A 19,837-nucleotide genomic window follows, 5' to 3' on the forward strand; every position below is an offset into this window, starting at 1 on the left:
TGATTGATATGATGATACGAAAGTTATGTCAAGGTGGAGAACTTATTCAAAGAAGCTTGTATTAATAGTTTCTACACCAATAAATATCGACTTCTTGTTTAAGATTTTCTCGATTTTTCCTTACAAAACAGTTATTTAGCTCTCAGATCTCCTTCAATCCTGGTTTACGGCATTTGGGGAGAAAACACCCTATAGCGTACAGGATGGCACATGGGAAAATAAGTGCAGCATTATTAAAATTGCATGGTGCAGACCAGCGGTTTGGGGTTTAAAGCGCTCGTAATGAACACTCTGGTCCAGACGAAGGCCTGTGGTCTCCGCAGATTTCCTCGTCGCACAGCCACAGAACTGCAGCTGCCAGCGATGTGAACGGACGGAGGACGGCTTGTAAGCGGTAGACGTTTACAATCATTAGGAATCACACACAAATAAGGAGCTTTTTGTAAACTGCAAGCTACAGATCAAACCTAGTGCTCAAGTTAGGAATATATCACTTCAGGGTGTGCCGTTACAAGAAACTAATCAACACCACTATGGTGTGATTCAGTCTGACACAAAGACTCACTCCTCTTACACCACAGCAATCTGCCAACGCTACCATTTTCTTTTTACTTATTAAAGAATTGTCACATTTATCCATTTATTGTTGCTGTATTTAATCAAAATCTATGTTATAGCAGCTATAAACAGATGTTCCCTCTCTTTTGAAGTCAATAAGACCAAAAAAAAAAAAAATCGCAACAGCTTGTCATGTTACAGAAAAACCACAAAGCGGAAACTCCTCTGTCCTGAAGATGACAGAAAACCTAAAGTTACAGCTTCACCTCTCACACTGGAGACTCCTTCCATAAATGTTAAACAAACACATTATCCTCACAGGAAACTTTATCCTATCAACGATTACACATGTTTTTTTTAATCCGTTCATGTTAAGCAGCCACTGTGTACAAGTCCTCACATAAGCTGTTACTATAGAAACGATAACGATATTAGACACAATAAAAAGTTTATTGAAGTGTAATCTTTATACAAATTTGGGGTGGGTGATAGGGCAATGTCATCATTCTGTGACATTTCTATGATACTTGAGTATTGATATGTAGGTTTGCTAAGAAACTGTCAGCAAAACAATAGTGTTGCATTTAAAACTAAACCTTGAAAAATTAGTTTGATGATAATTTATTGCGTACAAAATAAATCAACACCGAAAAAAGAAGGGGAAAAATTGGATTTTTTTTTTTTTTTTTAGGATTTTAAAGATTCATACAGTAAAAAAGGTTACCAAATCAGCGGCATGTGGTTTAAAAATATTATCATTAAAATAGCAAAAGTGGTTAAAACATCCATCTGTATTAATATCCTAATAAGTTCATAGAAAGGCATCATTTTATTTGTGGATTTGAGAGACTCCTGATTTCTGTTTGATGGAAAAACACCAGTATGATGGAGTCAGTCACTGCTACATGCCACAAATTTCCACCAGTATCTCATTTATCCTGGCGTACCGCCCACCAGCAAGCCCAGCGACAGGCCCAGGCTATAAAGAGCTGAGGAACATCTAAGAAGCCTCCATGTGCGCTAAATGGATAAATTAGAGCGCAACGGCGTGTGTCCTAGGCCCATGCACTGCCCACAGTCTTTGGGAGGAAAAAAAAAAAAAAAAAAAAGAAAACTTTCTGGGATCGATTAGTTGCCACCTGGCCGAGCGGCAAAACCTAATCCGTTCCAGCTTTGCTTTAAAACGGGGCATGAGGCTAGCCGGGTCCGATACTAATTGCTCGGATTTGAAAGAGAGACCACATCCTACTGCTCAGAGACGTGGGCTCTGGAACAGATCATGAAGGAGACTTCAGAGAGAACGAGGACGTCCACGGTCGTGCCAGTTCTGCACCCGCTACCGCTTCCTGAGCGCTCAACTCACACGTGTGCTGCAGGAGGAAGTGGGGTCACGAACGGCAAATCGTCTCCTCATACGCGACTGCTGTATGACGCGAGATAACTACAACCATGTGCCTGTTTCCCATTACACATGAAAGGGTTAACCCTTTACTGCACACGATAAAGAAGGAGAAGGCTGAGGAAACCACAGAATAAAAAAAAAAAAAAAACTTTACTATAAACCATGGCTTGAACGTTCTTTAAGCGTTCCTTGAGCGTTCCTTGAGCGCTCATTTCAAAGTATCTCACTTGTACGTCTACACACGAGGTCATCTTTATTTAGTTTGGAAGGTTTATTTACTAGACAGGCGCCCTGCGGAACTTGGTGTGGAGCCCAGAATAAATCTCCAGCATGTGGGGTTTCGCAGCACATCGCCGCATATGAACCCCATTTTGCTGAACCGACCTGTCAGGATTTGTACATTTGTAGTTTAACTGAACCAATTTTCCGGTACTTTCATGGTAGAATGCCTTTTTCTGTTTGGATTTGGTGGAAAGTAATCCACTTTACAGCATCGCTCTTTCATTCGACTTACCTCAGAATTAGAAACTAGGAATTGCGATGTTTTCGACCTCCGTGTGTTCAAGCTACAAAGTGAGGGAAAAAAAAAAAACATGGACGCCTCCATGTTTGTCTTTTGTTAGCAGCAGACTGTGATGAGTGACGTATCGTTTCCTCCTCAAAACAGTGAAGTGTAGAGTCAGTGTTATACATTTAACAAGTGAATACGTCTGTATGTTGATTGTTCTAAAGCTAATATTTGTAACTACAGTATAACTCGTTTCAAGGTAAGAAGTGCTCCAGTGTTTATTGTTCATGCTGTGAGCGGCCATTTTGATTTGACGTCACTTGCTGAACTCGGGGTTGAGGAAACCTTCCCGAGTAGAAATTCCAGGTTGAGGGGGTGTTTTCTTTGGTTTTTCCTAGTTGCAAGTTGGAAATTTTATTGGGAGCAGTTGAATAACATTGGTTTCCAAACATGCTGAAACAGATAGAAGGCTAATCAACAGTTTGTAAATGCATTTGGCACAATTTCCAAATGTGAATATCAGAAAAACGATTTCATTCTAGAAAAAAAATTCCATATTCAGCCCTATATATATTTTTTTATTTTTATTTTTTTGATTTCTTAATTTCTAGCCAATGTAAAATGAATTGGAAACCTGCCATAAGGTGTAATGAAGACCTTTCACACCTTGAAGACTATAGATTTAAAAATCGAGCTCCGTTACAAACCCTGAAGTCGACATGTGAAGTTTTCCTGAGCCAGAACTCTGAAAGCGGACTTACACTGCGCCATGAAATCATTCTGAGAAACATACAAAACAAAAAGACTTACTATGAAAGAGAAAGTGTTTTGGGAACAAGAGCCATTAACTGGAGAATGATCCTTTGAGAGCCTTTTGACATTTTAGAACAAAATTGAGAGGTTATCACATTAATGCAGTTACATCGTTAGCCCAATAAAGCCGTGTCGATGTAAAATCGATAAGAATCTAAAAACAATACGGGGACAAATCGAAGTATTCCTGCATCCGTGGCCTCTAAATGGTTTATTTAGCATGATCAGTGATGATCAAAGACATGAGGCCGAGAAGCAGCACTGATTTTTCTGAGAGTCTAAAAACAGCGTGCATGCAGTAAGTACCCGATATCAAATTACAGACTAGAGAAAACAGCATTAAGACTTTAATTTAGTGTATTCGGCAACAGAGCCAAAAAAAAAAAAAAAAAACACAAGCGACTGGAAAACTCTGGTCTGACCACCGCTGGCCCTCAACTTTTAATAACTGCTTAAATTGTAGTTTCTGTAAAATTATACGTTTCTGGAGGCCTTTGGCTAAATCTGAGCTTCATTTGAGCAAAAAGATGTTTAATGAAATGGCACAGGGCAGAAAAGAAAAAACGAGAAACAGTGGAAGTGAAAAGATCACAGTGGTATGAAGTACGAGAGATATGGAAAATGGAGGGAAATGTACATTTCTGAGAAGAACTTTTATGATTCGTGACAGCTCTTGGCCTGTGACTTTGAAGCAGACAGAAGAAAGCGGCATCAGGATGTAATAAAACCCGCTCATTACAGCGTTTCCAATAATCACAGTAGCAAAGCAACATCATCACAGGCCAAACCAGGAACAGGCAGAGAACCAGACAAGAGGAAGGAAACAAAAGGAAATCAGGAACACTAAAAGAAGAAAATATAAAGTGTGTATTGCATGCAATGAGTGATGTTTTGATCATAAACATGTGACATGGCAAAGATATCACATCGTGATACTCGAAGACGATACTCGATACGCATCACAATATCGATACCTTGGCATTATAAGGTTCTGACTATTTCTAGGGGGAAAGTAATCAACGTTATCAACAAGTCGTGTACATTAGGGGCAGGTGATATGACATATCATGATACTTAAAGACATTTCTACAATGCACGATATGCCTCATGACATAGGTTTGCTAACAGCACTATCCGCCCCCTTCCGCATACATGAGCTCACAGACGTCCATGATTGGCTAGTGTCTCTGTGACTGATGGGGGGATGAGAGAGAGAGAGAGAGAGAGAGAGAGAGAGATGGATGGATGGCTGTGTCATCACTGGGATTCGAACTTACAATCTCTGGTAGATAGGGTGAAAAAAAATCTGTAAAAAAAAAGTTTATACTTTTATTTAATGTCTACAAAAATAAATTATTTAATACTGAAAATGAGAGAGATGTAATAAAAATGTTTTAATGTTTTATGATTTTAAAGATTGAAAACGTTTAAAGATGTTTGTATTTTCAAAACAGTGCGAGACTAACAGCTAATCAGCTGCTTTCAATCACAGTTAATGTGTATAACTCTTAAAAAAATGTTATAAAAAGATACTGTGATACTTTTGACACCGCAGGAAAGTGTAATATGATATAATTTATTATTTGTCATATTGCCAAACCATAATGCTGTACAGCTTTATTTTAATCAAAGATCTTTTTAAACATGGAAAGTTTTCCTACATAGTGCACATAAAAAAAAAAAAATTTAAAAAAACGACACAAAAATAACAAATAACAGACATTACAGAAATGCGTCACTGCTAACAATATTAAAGACACTTGTAGAGGATCTTGAACCCTCCTTTACAGTCTTGGGTTTATGCATGTGGATGCTTTTAATTCAGACCAATAGGGTTAAATTAAAATGTTTCTTTGTTATCCTGTTTAACGTTTCATCTAAAATGACTTTATACGATCATTTACTTGCCTGCTCTCTTAAAGGGTGCCAATAGTTCTGCATGCTGACTGTATGACCATACGCAGATGGGATGACGTCAAAACTTAAACCAGACACCGGTTGGCGAATGTTCCAGGCCGGAAAGAAGAAAAGATAACACGGGAACACGGGACGATCTGGAACAAGAACCGGAACGGTTTGAAGGAAAAAGCTGATGTGGTGGTGGCGCTGTTCCACTGAGTGGAGGAAAAAAAGAAAAAAAAAAAAAAAAAAAAAAAAAAAAACCAGGACAGAGATTTTTAAATAGGTTTCATGGCTGCGACCTTAGGGAAAATGACCCTGTTTCCTTATATGGAAAACGTGTCCTAAATATCTCCAGAACATCAGCTGAGTATGAAACCTGACATGCAACTGGTCTTGTACAAGTTCCCGAGCATGTCCAGGTCCTTCGGCACGGCACGGCACGGGATTCTCTCTGGAACGATTCTGCATTCACTCACAAAAGCGCCGAAAATGAATCATTCTTCTTTAATTAATTTTCACATTCTGTGGTTATGCGATATAAAGGCTAAGAGCAGAACTACTGCTAATTTCAATATCTGACTATATAACATCGTAAAGATTTCCTTCTAATCGTGCCGGGACTAAATGAGGGCGTGTCGAAACACACACAAGTCCTGATGTGATAAAAAAGGAAGAGTGTAATTGAGATTAATTGCAGGGCTGGTCCTCGCTTTGACTCAACCCATTAAGTGATTAACGCCTGCATGGAAAACTATCATTACGTTGACAAGTCGTGGGTCGTAATGAAGACTGTTTGTTACCGAAATACACCTTTTTTTTCTCCAAGTTTTCTTGTTCTAATAAATAAAACTCTAGGTAGTTTCCACTCGCTTTGTTTACATCCTGGACTCTAGGGGTGTCCGCCATTTTGTGGCTCAATCAATACACAGATTTTGAGTCAAAGTCTTGTGTAACAGATGACTTTTTTGTCATTGAGTATAAAAGATGCTTCTGTGATGCTAACCTGTTACAACGTCATCTGAACAAACTTTCTTTGAGCCACAAAATGGCAAGGTGGGAACATGCCAAGGTGGGAAATGATGTCACTACAACTCTCAAATTATCACTTACAAGGCACCATGAACGCAAAAAACAAACAAAAAAACTACTACTGAAGAGAAAGACACAGCCCAAGGGGCGGGGCATATACACACTACAGCGCATTTAATTGGTCAAACATAAGACTAGTACAGGATGAGTCATGAAATCATTTTTATAGTGACAAACTCTAAAATATCACCCAAACATCATGGTGATGTCTAGAACATGAAGGAACAGGTACAAAAAGCTCTCAATAACTGATGTTGTAGTTTTAAAAAAATTAGTAGTGGGTCATAATGAAGACTGTTACTGAAATACACCTTTTTTCAAGTTTTCGTTTTCAAATAAATAAAACTCTAGGTAGTTTCCACTCGCTTTGTTTACATCCGCCATTTTGTGGCTCAATCAAGATAGATTTCGAGTCAAAGTCTTGTGTAACTGTTGACTTTTTTGTTGTAGGAAACGCAGCAAGCATATATTTCTGCTAAAACAAAAAAGAGCTGCTACTGTAGAGAAAGACATGCCCCCAGGGGCGGGGCATATACGCTCTACAGAGCATTCAATTGGTCGAACACAAGACCAGTACAGGATGAGTCATGAAATCATTTCTCTGAAGTGACAAACTCTAAAATATCACCCAAACTTCATGGTGATGTCTAGAACATGAAGGAACAGGTACAAAATGCTCTAAAAACACAGTTCTGAGGAAACCAGGCATCTGCTAGAAATAATCAAACATATAAAACAGAAAAACTCAATAAATATTGCTTTATATAGTGAATATACAGAAAACTGGTATCAGAAAATGACACATCTGCTGTGAGTGACCGTTAATAACGGACATTTTAGTTTAAAAATAATTCTACTCATTTATATTAGAGCGCACGCGCTTCCAACAGAACAAAAAAAACAACTCCGTCGCGTAGTTAAATTGTTTTAAAGCTTCAAGTTTAAAAAAATAACCTAAATGTTTTCTAAAAAAAAGGGAAATAAAGTCGAGAAACACTTACAGGATGTGTGTTATTCTGTTCAAACTCCAACTTGCGTCCTCGCGCACTCACTATGAACACTGAACCTCTCTCTCTCGCTCTCTGCGCGCGCCTCCGCTGAGGTCATTCAGCTGGAGCGCTGCTGATTACGGACACACCCCCGCACGTGTACGGCGGAGCAGAAGAGGGCGGAAGTGCCCTTACATGTAAAGAAGATACGTCACCGGCGCCGCCATCTTAGAGGGGGCAACTTTCTAAATGGGCTCTATTGACTTGAATTTAGTTTTAGGGTTTTCTCGAAATATGCCAAACACACTGTGCGGCATTCGGATCTAAGATGCCCTGACACCTCGAAAGAATAGTACAAGGGATCACTTTAGACAGGTGAATGTTCTGATAATGTGTGTGTGTGTGTGTGTGTGTGTGTGTGTGTTATCACTATATGAATGAGTTTATGCAACAGGTTTATAGGGTTAGAGGTGATTTTACAGTTCAGTATTGTTTGTGTTTACTGTATTAGCTTATGTTATTAATATTTGGCACTATGTGTATACTGAGCAGGATAGTCTATACACTATTCCCTAATTTATTATGTTTTTGCTCTCGAGCGCCTCTCTGTGGATATTATTGGGAATGCAACAAATTCATCTCCTTCCAACTAAAACATTAAGGGGTGGAGAGTGAAGTCAAGGGGGCTCAAAGAGACTCTAGAAAACCAAAATTATTCAGAAAAACAAAACTAGTCCAGAATGGAGGGACCTGTCATTCAGATTGTCGTTCACTCTGATGGACCTCTTATCCATGGTGTATTCCCACACCTTGCTCCCAGTATTCCAGGGACAGGCCCCAGATCCGTCCCCACCCTGCCCAGGATAAAGCGCTTACTGAAGATAAATGAATGACAATGTCTTTCAGGGTTGGTGACTTCAGGGCAAAAGACCTGACAGAGGTCCAAGTATAGCTGTGTCAAAAATCAAAAAACAAAATTATTCAGAATTATTCAGGTTCAGTATTTTTTTCTGGAAAAGCAGCAGAACATGGAGATGTTGCATCTACATCTTTTGTTGTTGCTCTGCCCCAGGGTCTCTGGTGAAACCTAGAAACCTGCTCTAATGCACCAGATCCAATTAATCAGCTAATTAACAAGCACTTAATGAGTTGCTGTGGGTATGTTTAGACAGGGAAAGCATTAAAACGGGAGGGGAAGGAGGATGTTTAAGAGCCACAAGCATGCATGATGTCATGATTGCTCCCCTCATGGGTTATAGTTTGCACACTCATCAGGCGTATTCGACATATCGATAGATAGATAGATAGATAGATAGATAGATAGATAGATATCACATATCGTAAACCAGAAAACATGGGGGATGCAAACTTTTGCATATAGCTCTTATTTATATTTTATAAGACATGTTATTTTGAATATAAACCCATGTAGGTAGATGGATGGATGAATGAATGGATGGGTTGATGGAATGTTGGTTAGATGTATGGTTAAAGGATGGAAGGATGGATGGATGGATGGATAGTTGGGTGGATGGATCACATATTCTAACACAGAAAACATGGGGGTACAAACATTTGCACTCAGATGTAAGCCGTGTTATTTTGAATTTCAGCCAGTATTACAGTTTTCTTGATCGCTTTTGCTCATTTTTTGAAACGGTCTTAACATTCTCTATACTGTAAGTGCAATAGTCACAACTGTTTTATGGGACATTGCAACTGTACTGCATGCCTTCAAAATGAAGCAACTCACCTGAAACATCTAATTCATGCTTCAAAACCTAGTTATTGTGTCAGTATGGCCAAAATGAGAAGTTTTTTGTCATTGTGTGAGCTGTACTGGTCAAAATGTTGAGATGTTTTGTCACCATGGCAGTCAACCCTGGAAATGTCTGTTATATACAAATCTCATTTTTGTTCTACTTTTGTGTTGACACTGACTGCTTACTATACTATACAAGAATGTCAGGTTTGTGTGTATCACACTGAGCTTTTTAGATACAGATTTCACCGTAGGTAAAAGTTTACTGGGAAAAGTCAATACTGTAGTACACAGAAAGAGAATATGTACACTTGTATGTATACAGTACATTTATTTTTGTAGCAATGTGTCACATGGAAACAGAAAATTCACATTTGCATGTCCATTTTTACACATCTTCTTTATTTCTCTTCCACGAGCACGTAGCTGCTGTTCAGGGTTGTGATGTTCCTCCATGTTCAGAAAAGCTAGTGATGGTGCTGTGGGCAAGCTCCATATATATGCGTTGATTGGTTGATTGGTTGATTGGTAAGACTGTGATTCCTATTTCATTACTATGGCAGGTCATTTGCCAATTTAGCAGACATCACAAACATTCCATGCCATGGATATTTATGGAATATACATGTATGACTGGATCATTCTGCATGCGATGGCTCACACGATGAAAGAATGTTTAGAAGTTGTGAAGAGTATGACGGTTTAACTGAGAGTCAACGCATTAGTTTTGATCAGCAAGCCATGTGCATTGAGTTATTGTGCAAATTGTAGACAGTTGTACTTACTCTTTTGCACACGTGCCAAAACACGAGCATTATGCTTAAATGAATAAGAAATTCATCATTCGAGAATTGATCCAAAGCGATTGTGAAAAACTGTAAATGGATGGATACTGAATGGATGGCTAGATGGACAGATGGATTTGTTGATGGATGAACGGATGGATGGGTGGATGGAAGGTTACAAAGATGGATGCGTAGAAGGGTGGATAGATAGGGTTTTGGTCTGACTTCACAAACAATTATAAATAAATTCTTAAAATCTGGACTGACGGATGGAATGGATGGATGAGTGGATCAATGGATTGATGAGTGGATAAGGATGTAAGGATAGATAAATAGATAGATGGATGGATAGACAGACAGATAGCCAGGTGGGTGGATGGATAGATTAGTGGATGCAAGGATAGATAGATAGATAGATAGATAGATAGATGGATGAATGGATGAATGGATGGATGGATGATTTGGTGGATGGATGGATGGATGGATGTGTTAGATAGATAGATAGATAGATAGATAGATAGATAGATAGATAGATGGATGGATAGACAGACAGACAGCCAGGTGGATGGATGGATAGATGAGTGGATGCAAGGATAGATAGATAGATAGATAGATAGATAGATAGATAGATAGATAGATAGATGGGTGGATGGATGTGTTGATGGATGGATGGATGGATGATTTGGTGGATGGATGTGTTGATAGATAGATAGATAGATAGATAGATAGACAGCCAGGTGGATGGATGGATAGATGAGTGGATGCAAGGATAGATAGATAGATAGATAGATAGATAGATAGATAGATGGATAGATGGGTGGATGGATGTGTTGATGGATGGATGGATGGATGGATGGATGGATGATTTGGTGGATGGATGTGTTGATAGATAGATAGATAGATAGATAGATAGATAGATAGATGGATGGATAGACAGACAGACAGCCAGGTGGATGGATGGATAGATGAGTGGATGCAAGGATAGATAGATAGATAGATAGATAGATAGATAGATAGATAGATGGGTGGATGGATGTGTTGATGGATGGATGGATGGATGGATGGATGATTTGGTGGATGGATGTGTTGATAGATAGATAGATAGATAGATAGATAGATAGATGGATGGATGATTTGGTGGATGGATGGATGATTTGGTGGATGGATGTGTTGATGGATGGATGGATGGATGGATGGACGATTTGGTGGATGTGTTGATAGATAGATAGATAGATAGATAGATAGATAGATAGATAGATAGATAGATGGATCATTTGGTGGATGAATGTGTTAGATAGATAGATAGATAGATAGATGGATGGATGGATGGATGGATGGATGGTAACTTGATAAAGGATTATAAAGAAACACGCATCACATACAAAAACAAATGTTCCTCTTTATTTGTCATAGTGTTATAATACATGTTGTCTCCATAAAGTCTCTAATTCGTGATACTGCTCTACATAGCTATGTCACATGACACAGGGTGCTGTGCTGCGGTGCACACATCACACGTTTTACAGTAAACCGACAGATCCGTACACGAGTCCGTGGCACACACTACTCTGAACAGTAAATACATCAACGAGACTGGACAAGGGGACATTTTGTTACCATTGCACAGTACGTTATTATTAAGAGTTTTTCTCTTCCACAGATTTGAGATCTTCATCAAAATTGCACCGGACATATAATTTAACTACACCGTTTAAACTGGTTTTAATGACTTGTTCATTCTTTCAACATGCCATTTAAAAAAACAAACAAACCATGAATGTACAATGTAGAACAAAATTTTCCGTGGTTTGATCCTCTGAAGGTGTAGCATATATGTGAAATGTAGACTTACTCATAAAAATGCGATAATAATAATTTAACAAAATGATAAATATGATAAATATGACTGTTTTATATCCTTCTTTGGCTCACATACAATATATATGACTCATTTTCTTTTTCAATCTCAGATTAAAGTACTTTAAATTTCATTTAAGTTACTGTGATGCCACACACACACACACACACACACACACATACATACACACTGCTCACACGCTCTAGTCATCATTGTAGGTTATTTCAATCTCAGACACACACACACACATACACACATTGCTCACACACGCTATTCATCATTGTAGGTTATTTCAATCTCAGACGCACACGCACACACACACTCGCACACACACACTGGCACAGTCCCTTAGATGAAAATGAACCTGTCACTTCCACTTCACCTTCAACATCCAACTTTGTAGGGATAAATTCTGCATCAAAATCTTCCCACAATGACCAGATAGATGTAACACGCATACCACACAGACACACACGCACACACACACACACACACACACACTCGTGCCTACACCCATGAGTCTGGAGATGCGGGGTAGGTCTGAGCGCGATAGGAAGGCCTGCGTGTGGTGGAGTAAAAGTCCACGTAGTTGGTGTTGCGCTTGAGCGCCTGCCTCTCGCTCACAACAGGGTAGTGAAGCGGCTCGTCCAGGTACGGGTCGTCATAACCCATCGGAGACCCCAAATACATCCCATATGTGTCGTAGGACCTTTGAGTTGGCTCGTCTGAGTAGTACAGCTGGCCGAGCTGCTGGGAGACCACATATGATATCAGTGGGCACACGTCCAAAGAAATGCCACTGTAGCACGCTGTATGGTTTTACAATCACCATTAACAACTCGTCCTCATAAACCAGTGGCAGTTATTATATTGCATACATTGACAAGACAGTAAATAATGATTGAGCTGCACAAAGGGTAGCGATTTGAAACCTCATCTCTATCTACAGCATCTCTTCAGCGTATGTGAGGGAGAAGTTCAACACGTTTCCCTCTGACCATAATCATATAATTACCATATTTATGATTACCATATTAATTACCTCTGACCATATTTATATAATTATCTAATCATTTATTTACCACCGGTTTCATGTTCTCCGTGCTTGGGTGCTTTTTGTGATTTCTGTTAGCACTTGGCAAAGGTTTTTTACCTTTTTCCTTTCCAGTGAATGAATGATTTTTATGAGGATGTTTTCCCAGCCAACATTTCTTTTGAATTTTGGTTTGTTTTTTATGCCCAAACCAAATAGGAAACAAGCCAAAAGTATCAATTTCACTCCGGTTCGGACTCAGGAAATGGAATAATAGAGCAGTTGTTGAATCACATCAATAAACATTTATGAGAAGCACGTCTGTAATAGGCCCACCTGTGACCTGTGAGGTTCCTCATGGGAAGGAGAGGGGTAGGAGCTTATGAAATAGGCAGAATGTTTTCCTGACCCTAAAATACAAGAAATAAATTACAAGAACATGAACAAACAGCATCATGAAGACCAAGGTGTTATCAAAAGTATCAATCAGGGTTTGATTATAAATAAACTCTCGACATGACGCTACCACCACCATGCTTCACTGTTGCGATGCTGTGAAGTAGTATGCTCATTTTTTTTATTTTAGTCATTTTTGTTAAGTGTTTAAAGTAAGAACCTTCTTCATAATGAATTACAAATACATTCCTCAAGTAAAACATCCCAGACACCTTGTCCTATACAAACTATAAAAATGATAAAACTTTAATGATGCAAAAGCATAAGCGAAATGTTTTTTCCCTGGTAAAAAATTATATTTTGTAAGGCAAAATGTGTGCACATTACATGTTGGCGACTCCTCAAGCTTGCCTGTGTACAGAGTTTTGTTTCTGTTGGCGTCTCCGTAATAGTTATGAAGTTGCATAGAAGACTGAGCCCTCCTCTTACTCAACCGATGCTCTCTTATTCCCAACATAGCCGGGGAGGAAGTGGCGCTACCACCTAACGTCACAATAAACAACGTTAAATAAAGAAACACACAATTAATTTGTCTCATCAATTAAAGATAATTTTTTAGCAGCTGGCTCACCTGACTGGATGACAGGTGACATCTGTAAGTTGCTCGTAGGAAGCGTGGGTTGCGATCGGTACCGGTCTCGCTCCAGAGTCGACACTGGAGTAATGAAATGGTTTTGGTTCCACCCGTCCTGATGAGGCAGAGAACACATGCACGCATTATAGAACTAAGCTAAAAAGCTGGGGGAAAAAAAAGAGCTATCCCTTTGGAAGGGACATTTTACCCTTTTATAGATGTTGCGCAGATCTCTGTACTGCCACAGCGTGTTCAGAACCTGCGCTGCAGCTTTCACCACCTTCATGGAATATCTGAAGGACAAAGAGAGAGAATCATGAGGTCCATCATCGACAACTTGTTCATTTAAACAAAATTCTGACCATCAGTGTCACTACCAGGGTTCGCCTGGAGGGGACGCTGTGTTCAGGTATTAAAAAAGACAAAAAACCACCAACAAATCATATTGTTTTTTATTTCATGCATAATTGAATGACTGGCATCACAACCAGAGTGTGTTCCTGTCTCAGAGTTCCCGGGATCCACTGCAACCCTGAGCAGGATAGAGCACTTACTGAAGATGAATAAATAAATAAATAAATAATTTAAGCTAGCAGAAGATTATTCATTTCTAAGCCAGTGGCATTTAGAACATCCCAACTCATGTAACAGCTGATCATCTATAAGACAAACAGATATACTAATTGATCCAGATCAGGCTTTTCCGGTTATATTTAGATTTTTTTCCAATAAAATAAAAAGTCATAAACATTTTCTATTTCCTACTTGCATTTTCCAATTATGAAGGATTTTTAACTTGATGTTTATCCAAAATGTTATTTTATTATTTGTTATGTTATTTAATTTTACATAATTTTATGTTATGTTGTTTAATTTTGTAATATTTCTTGGTCTTTTTATTTTGTAATTGTTTTAATTGGTTCAAAAGACTTCCTTACTTAGTGACACCGGCCATTCTGAGTTGTGTAATTTATAGTGCGTGGCAGGGTGTGGATAACGGTTTCCTTACCCTCGCTCCGCTAAATTGGCCTTTTATAGGTGCTACAAAGTTAAGGACTGAAGCTTTACTTATGAAAAGGAATAAAGACTTTTTTTTGTCATTTTTATTCTTTGACTTTATATTTTGTTTGATAATAAAGTGTTTTTATAGAACCATCTGGACGCATAAGAAATATTCACCCCCCTGCCTGATATGGTCAAGTAAAGGAAAAGTTGGACCTTGCTAGTATACTGATATCATTTTATAATTAACCATTATTAATATCATACAGTTTTTAACTTGTGATAATAAAGGAACATCTGTGGAATCCAAGATAAAATCCATTTCTTTATTTTGCTCTAAGGGTGTGAAAACGTTTGGATTCCACTGTAAAAACTGTGCAGTTGATGGCCATTCAGCAAAACTCAGCCAGCCTACTCTATTCATTTTACATGACATACATCATATATTTTCTGTATATATATATTATATATTATATATTATATATATTTGTTTAATTGTCGCTCTGCTATCTAAAGATCTCCCTCACGATGCTCTCACCTCTCCCCTCGGCCTCGACTGATGCTGACGAGCTTGTCGATGCCGCCCACCTGGGCGAGTGCGCGGGCGTTCTCCATGTTTCTGCTGGTGACCTCGTGAAGGGCACAGCACACCGCCGCCACTGTCTCATCAGAGAGCAGCGAGGGTCCGTGACCCGGGAGGCGAGTCACCAGATCCGGCATGGCGTACTTCCCTAAACAACAGACGGAAACATGGCTTCTTTTTCACAGCTAGACAAAAAACTAAACATATTACTAACAAAACTACTAACACGACTTTGTCCTCCATATTTGTTTTCTCTCTCGTGCCCACCACACTTGCCAATTAAATAGTTGGAAGTTAAAAAAGAACTTGACATCACTTGTATCAGCTAAAACACCAGTCTAACTGACCAGCTGCACATTTAATCACATCTGGTTAGTTCTGAGTAACTGACCAATCAGCTCTTTGTTCCTGGCATCCAGAGCCATGTTGCGCAACGCCGTAGCCACGGAGCACACCACCCTGTCGTTATCCATCCTCAACAACTCGACCAGAATGGGCAAACCCTTCTCCTTACGCACCGCCGCTCGGATATAAGCTGCAAACTGATGACACATTTACATACCAAAAAGGGAAAAAAGCGAAAGAGAAAGAGAGTGAACTTCAGACAAGCATAAAATATTTTTAGCTTAATTAAAATTAAATTAAATAATGCGGTTCTAATGATGTCGGCCATAATGCTCTAAATCCAAATAACAAATCTCAAGCAAGTTTAACTGAGCTCAGAAATAAAAAAATAAATCATAATTAATCAGAGTCCAATGACAGAAAACAGGACAAAAGTAGAGACGGAATAAAAATGAGATTATCTATTTATCACATTATTATTGTTATTTCTTCCTATGGTTCCACCACAAGCATATAATGTGCAACCTTAATAACTGCCAGATAAATATTTATTAGAGAGGAAATCCTAGTTTAATAATAATAAACAGTGTATTTAAAAAGAAATCTGATTATGGACTGACTTTTGTAGACTTGTATTTTCACCACAATCTGATTAGAAATACAAACACATATCTACAGTATCTTACCCTCCACCTCCCCTGCATTACTTATTAGATTTCAAGAAATCTGATACCTAATAATCAGGTTATTTAGTGCATGTATACCATTAATCTGATACCTTTTTACCTTACTGTACATAAAAGCATAAAAGTATAAAAGCAGTGTGAGTTATTAGTGACCATAACAACAACAAAATAAATATTAACCAGGAAGAATTACTGCATGAAAGACAGCATGAAATGGAAATTCAAGCACAGTTTTCTTCTGTAACATGTCTGCAGTATCTTACCCTCCAGGTCCCAGCTGAGAGATTTTGTAAGGACCCAGCTGCCCCCTCCAGCGTAGCCGGGTTCGAGCTCTCGGCCAGCAGGGTGAGGTAAGGCTTCACAACTGATGGGTGCCAAAGCATCTCTGCCCCCTTCGGACTCCCAGAGAATCCTGGGATAGGTCCAACGCCATCCCACTGCAGAGGAATTGAAATTAAAACCTCAGGTATTCCACTGTGGCTCGCAATGACCTCTACATTCAAAATATCGATCAAAATAACGCATTTGAAACTGTTACTAAAGGTAGAACAATCCTAAATCAGTTTTGTAGTAAACCTCCATGAAAGCAACAAATTTTATTTCCTTGGCTCAATTGTTTTTAAAAATTGTTTTTAACAACTGAGTTGTATTACAGAGATTATGCTTATTTAGATTATGTGTCCAAAGTTTTTTTTATTTGTAGTTACTCAGTGTACATTTAGGTTCAGTAGGCTCAGTAGGCTAACGGTCACTAGTGTTTCCTTTTTTTTATCCTATTGTTCAACAACCAGGAAAAGAACAAACCTATTGACTTTCACAAAATAAAGGTTTGTATCTGGTGTGTGTATTTAAACAAAGTGCGCTTTAAAGTGATGCATCTCGATGCTGTAACTACAGCATTTGCTACTCGTTACGAATCCCACCACATGCTGCACTACACACATCGGCTCTTCCTTGGCGGATGAATTACGGATATAAAGTTAATCCTAAACCCATGATACAACTTTCCTGCCTATTACACACACAACATGTCACCTTGCAGTTTAAAAAAAGGCGCTAGCAAAACCCAAATAATAACTTGTGCGACGTGAAGAGGAAATACCACAGCTCAGCCAAATTTGGTCAATGACGTTTTGCTGATATTTTGCTGAGGACAAAAACATGACGTACTACATTAGAAAGTTATAATAACTTAGAAAAGAATTATGGATATGCCTGGAAACTTATATACTCATTTGTGCCTGTATTAATGCATTTAACTAGCTAACTAGCTCGCCATACTTTATTACATCAAACTAGCTACCACTTCTAGCCTCATCATGGGAGTGGGCAGCACATTGGAGCTTCCACTTGCCTGTTAGGCTAATTAATGAATTCATTCTTCATCCACGCATAGTCTGTATTCCATTACTGTAGCTCGTATTGCTAAAAATATTACGCTAAACGTAAGATATACTAAGCACTGAAGTGGGCTTGCCTGCTGATCCTGCCAGGACCTCTTCTTCTTCTTCTTCCTCAAACCCCAGCAGATGAAGTCCATTTGCTTGCTGGACGGATCGTTGCCCAGGAGTGTGTCCAGTTCCTGGGTGCCCATCAGCCGAGATGGTGGCATCTCCAGCTCGAGACGATATGACAGGTTCCTCAGCGTGCAAACGCAGTTTTCCACAATCTGGAAAAACACAAACAGGTGAGCTCAAAGAAAAGCTTATTATAGAGCGGCAGAACCGGCAAAGCGTTCTTATAGTCGGTGCGGTAATTAAAAAAAATCCCACAGAGATGTGGAGAGAAGCATGTGGTGTCATATTTTGCACTTTTATGGCACCTGAAGCAGGACAGTGTACAAGGAAACTAATCATAGGATACAACCCTTCCTGTCATCTGAATGCTAATTAGCTAGAAAGGTAGCTCGCTCACCTTGCTGTCGAAGTCTGAGGTGTTGACACACGTTTTGATGATGTAGAGCAGGGAATCAATCAGACCCTCACAGCAGCGCATCTGCCTGCGTGCCTCTTCACCAGCCGAGCTCAGGTTTCTGTCACAACACACATACACACACACACAAACACATTATTTCTGATTTCACAGTTTAATCAACTGGACTTGCAAACAGAACACTACCCTAGATTATTACATGTATTATTAGATTTCAAGAAATCTGATATCTATATTTTAGCCTAATAATCAGATTATTTAGTGCATATATACCATTAATCTGATTTCTACATGTACTGTAACACTTTAGACTTGCTATAGTATGCTCTTATTTCTCAACAATTTCTGAAAATATATTAACCACAAAGGAAATCTAAGTTTTAAACAACAATAACTCACATGTTTAAAGAAATCTGATTACAGGCTGACTCCCATAGACTTGGATTCTCACCTTAATCAGATTACTTTAAACGGTCTTTCAATGCATTTTCATCCATCCAAGTTATCCATCCATCCATCCATCCATCCAACACATTCATCCACCAAATGATCCGTCTATCTATCTATCTATCTATCAACACATCCATCCACCAAATCATCCATCCATCCATCCATCCACCAAATCATCCATCCATCCACCCATCTATCTATCTATCTATCTATCTATCTATCTATCTATCTATCTATCTATCTATCTATCTATCTATCTATCTATCTATCTATCTATCCTTGCATCCACTCATCTATCCATCCATCCACCTGGCTGTCTGTCTGTCTATCCATCCATCTATCTATCTATCTATCAACACATCCATCCATCCATCCATCCACCAAATCATCCATCCATCCATCCATCCATCTATCTATCTATCTATCTATCTATCTATCTATCTATCTATCTATCTATCCTTGCATCCACTCATCTATCCATCCACCCACCTGGCTATCTGTCTGTCTATCCATCCATCTATCTATTTATCTATCCTAAATGTAGTAGCATATTTGGGTAAGAACAGTGTAAGGCGTGGTGGTTTTATCCATCAGGATAAGATTGGCTTGTGAAAACAAAATGGAGTCAGATCTATATGCAGACTGATGTCAGATGTAGAGGACTTCTCACACTTCCCACCATGGCACATAAGTGCATCGTAAAAGATAGTTGAAAAACAGCATTCTTTTGAATTTAAAGCCAGAAATGATCAAAATAAGCGAGAACGCAGTTTAAGATCATGTTTTCTATGAACTAATATTCACAGTAAAGATGTCACACATATCTCATAGCAGTTAGCTTGTACAGTATTTACATGACATTTGTTTTCTTTAAATGTTGGTATTTCATGATGTACATGGGCTCATTTATTCCTTCTAAAAGCACGGCTAGTTGATTATTATTATTATTATTGCTTATTAATATGATTAATTGTGTGTAGCACCTTTACGTTCCAACGAAATCTTAAACTTATGCAGCATTCCACTGTACTCAGAAATTGGAAAATTCCAAGTTAATTTTCCAGAGTTCTGAACTAAACAAGCTCCAGTACTTCGGCTCTACACGGAAAA

The 19,837-nt window shown here is 38.7% G+C and overlaps 2 protein-coding genes across 8 annotated transcripts in view; both read right to left on the reverse strand.

Annotated features, from left to right (window-relative positions):
- The window catches only part of tanc1a (tetratricopeptide repeat, ankyrin repeat and coiled-coil containing 1a), a 70,065-nt gene extending 62,668 nt beyond the window's left edge, over positions 1-7,397 (reverse strand). For 2 of the 4 annotated variants that reach the window (XM_053228901.1, XM_053228893.1), the window contains exons 1-2: positions 7,274-7,355; positions 5,190-5,395 (exon numbers count right to left, since the gene is read on the reverse strand). The gene's annotated coding sequence lies outside the window, so the exon portion shown is untranslated. Of the gene's footprint in view, positions 1-5,189; positions 5,396-7,273 lie in introns of all 4 variants that reach the window. The other 2 variants (XM_053228897.1, XM_034314562.2) reach the window with 2 other exon arrangements.
- A 3,810-nt stretch (positions 7,398-11,207) lies between these two features.
- The window catches only part of pkp4 (plakophilin 4), a 33,668-nt gene continuing 25,038 nt past the window's right edge, over positions 11,208-19,837 (reverse strand). The window contains exons 13-22 of one of the 4 annotated variants that reach the window (XM_026933615.3): positions 18,260-18,377; positions 17,823-18,014; positions 16,609-16,782; positions 15,706-15,856; positions 15,270-15,462; positions 13,938-14,022; positions 13,727-13,844; positions 13,483-13,638; positions 13,036-13,109; positions 11,208-12,413 (exon numbers count right to left, since the gene is read on the reverse strand). In XM_026933615.3, the coding sequence (XP_026789416.1) occupies positions 12,174-12,413; positions 13,036-13,109; positions 13,483-13,638; positions 13,727-13,844; positions 13,938-14,022; positions 15,270-15,462; positions 15,706-15,856; positions 16,609-16,782; positions 17,823-18,014; positions 18,260-18,377 (1,501 nt within the window). In that variant the 3' untranslated portion in view covers positions 11,208-12,173. Of the gene's footprint in view, positions 12,417-13,035; positions 13,110-13,482; positions 13,639-13,726; positions 13,845-13,937; positions 14,023-15,269; positions 15,463-15,705; positions 15,857-16,608; positions 16,783-17,822; positions 18,015-18,259; positions 18,378-19,837 lie in introns of all 4 variants that reach the window. The other 3 variants (XM_026933614.3, XM_026933617.3, XM_026933616.3) reach the window with 3 other exon arrangements.

Source organism: Pangasianodon hypophthalmus, chromosome 2, assembly GCF_027358585.1.
Source record: "Pangasianodon hypophthalmus isolate fPanHyp1 chromosome 2, fPanHyp1.pri, whole genome shotgun sequence".
Lineage (NCBI taxonomy): Eukaryota > Metazoa > Chordata > Actinopteri > Siluriformes > Pangasiidae > Pangasianodon > Pangasianodon hypophthalmus.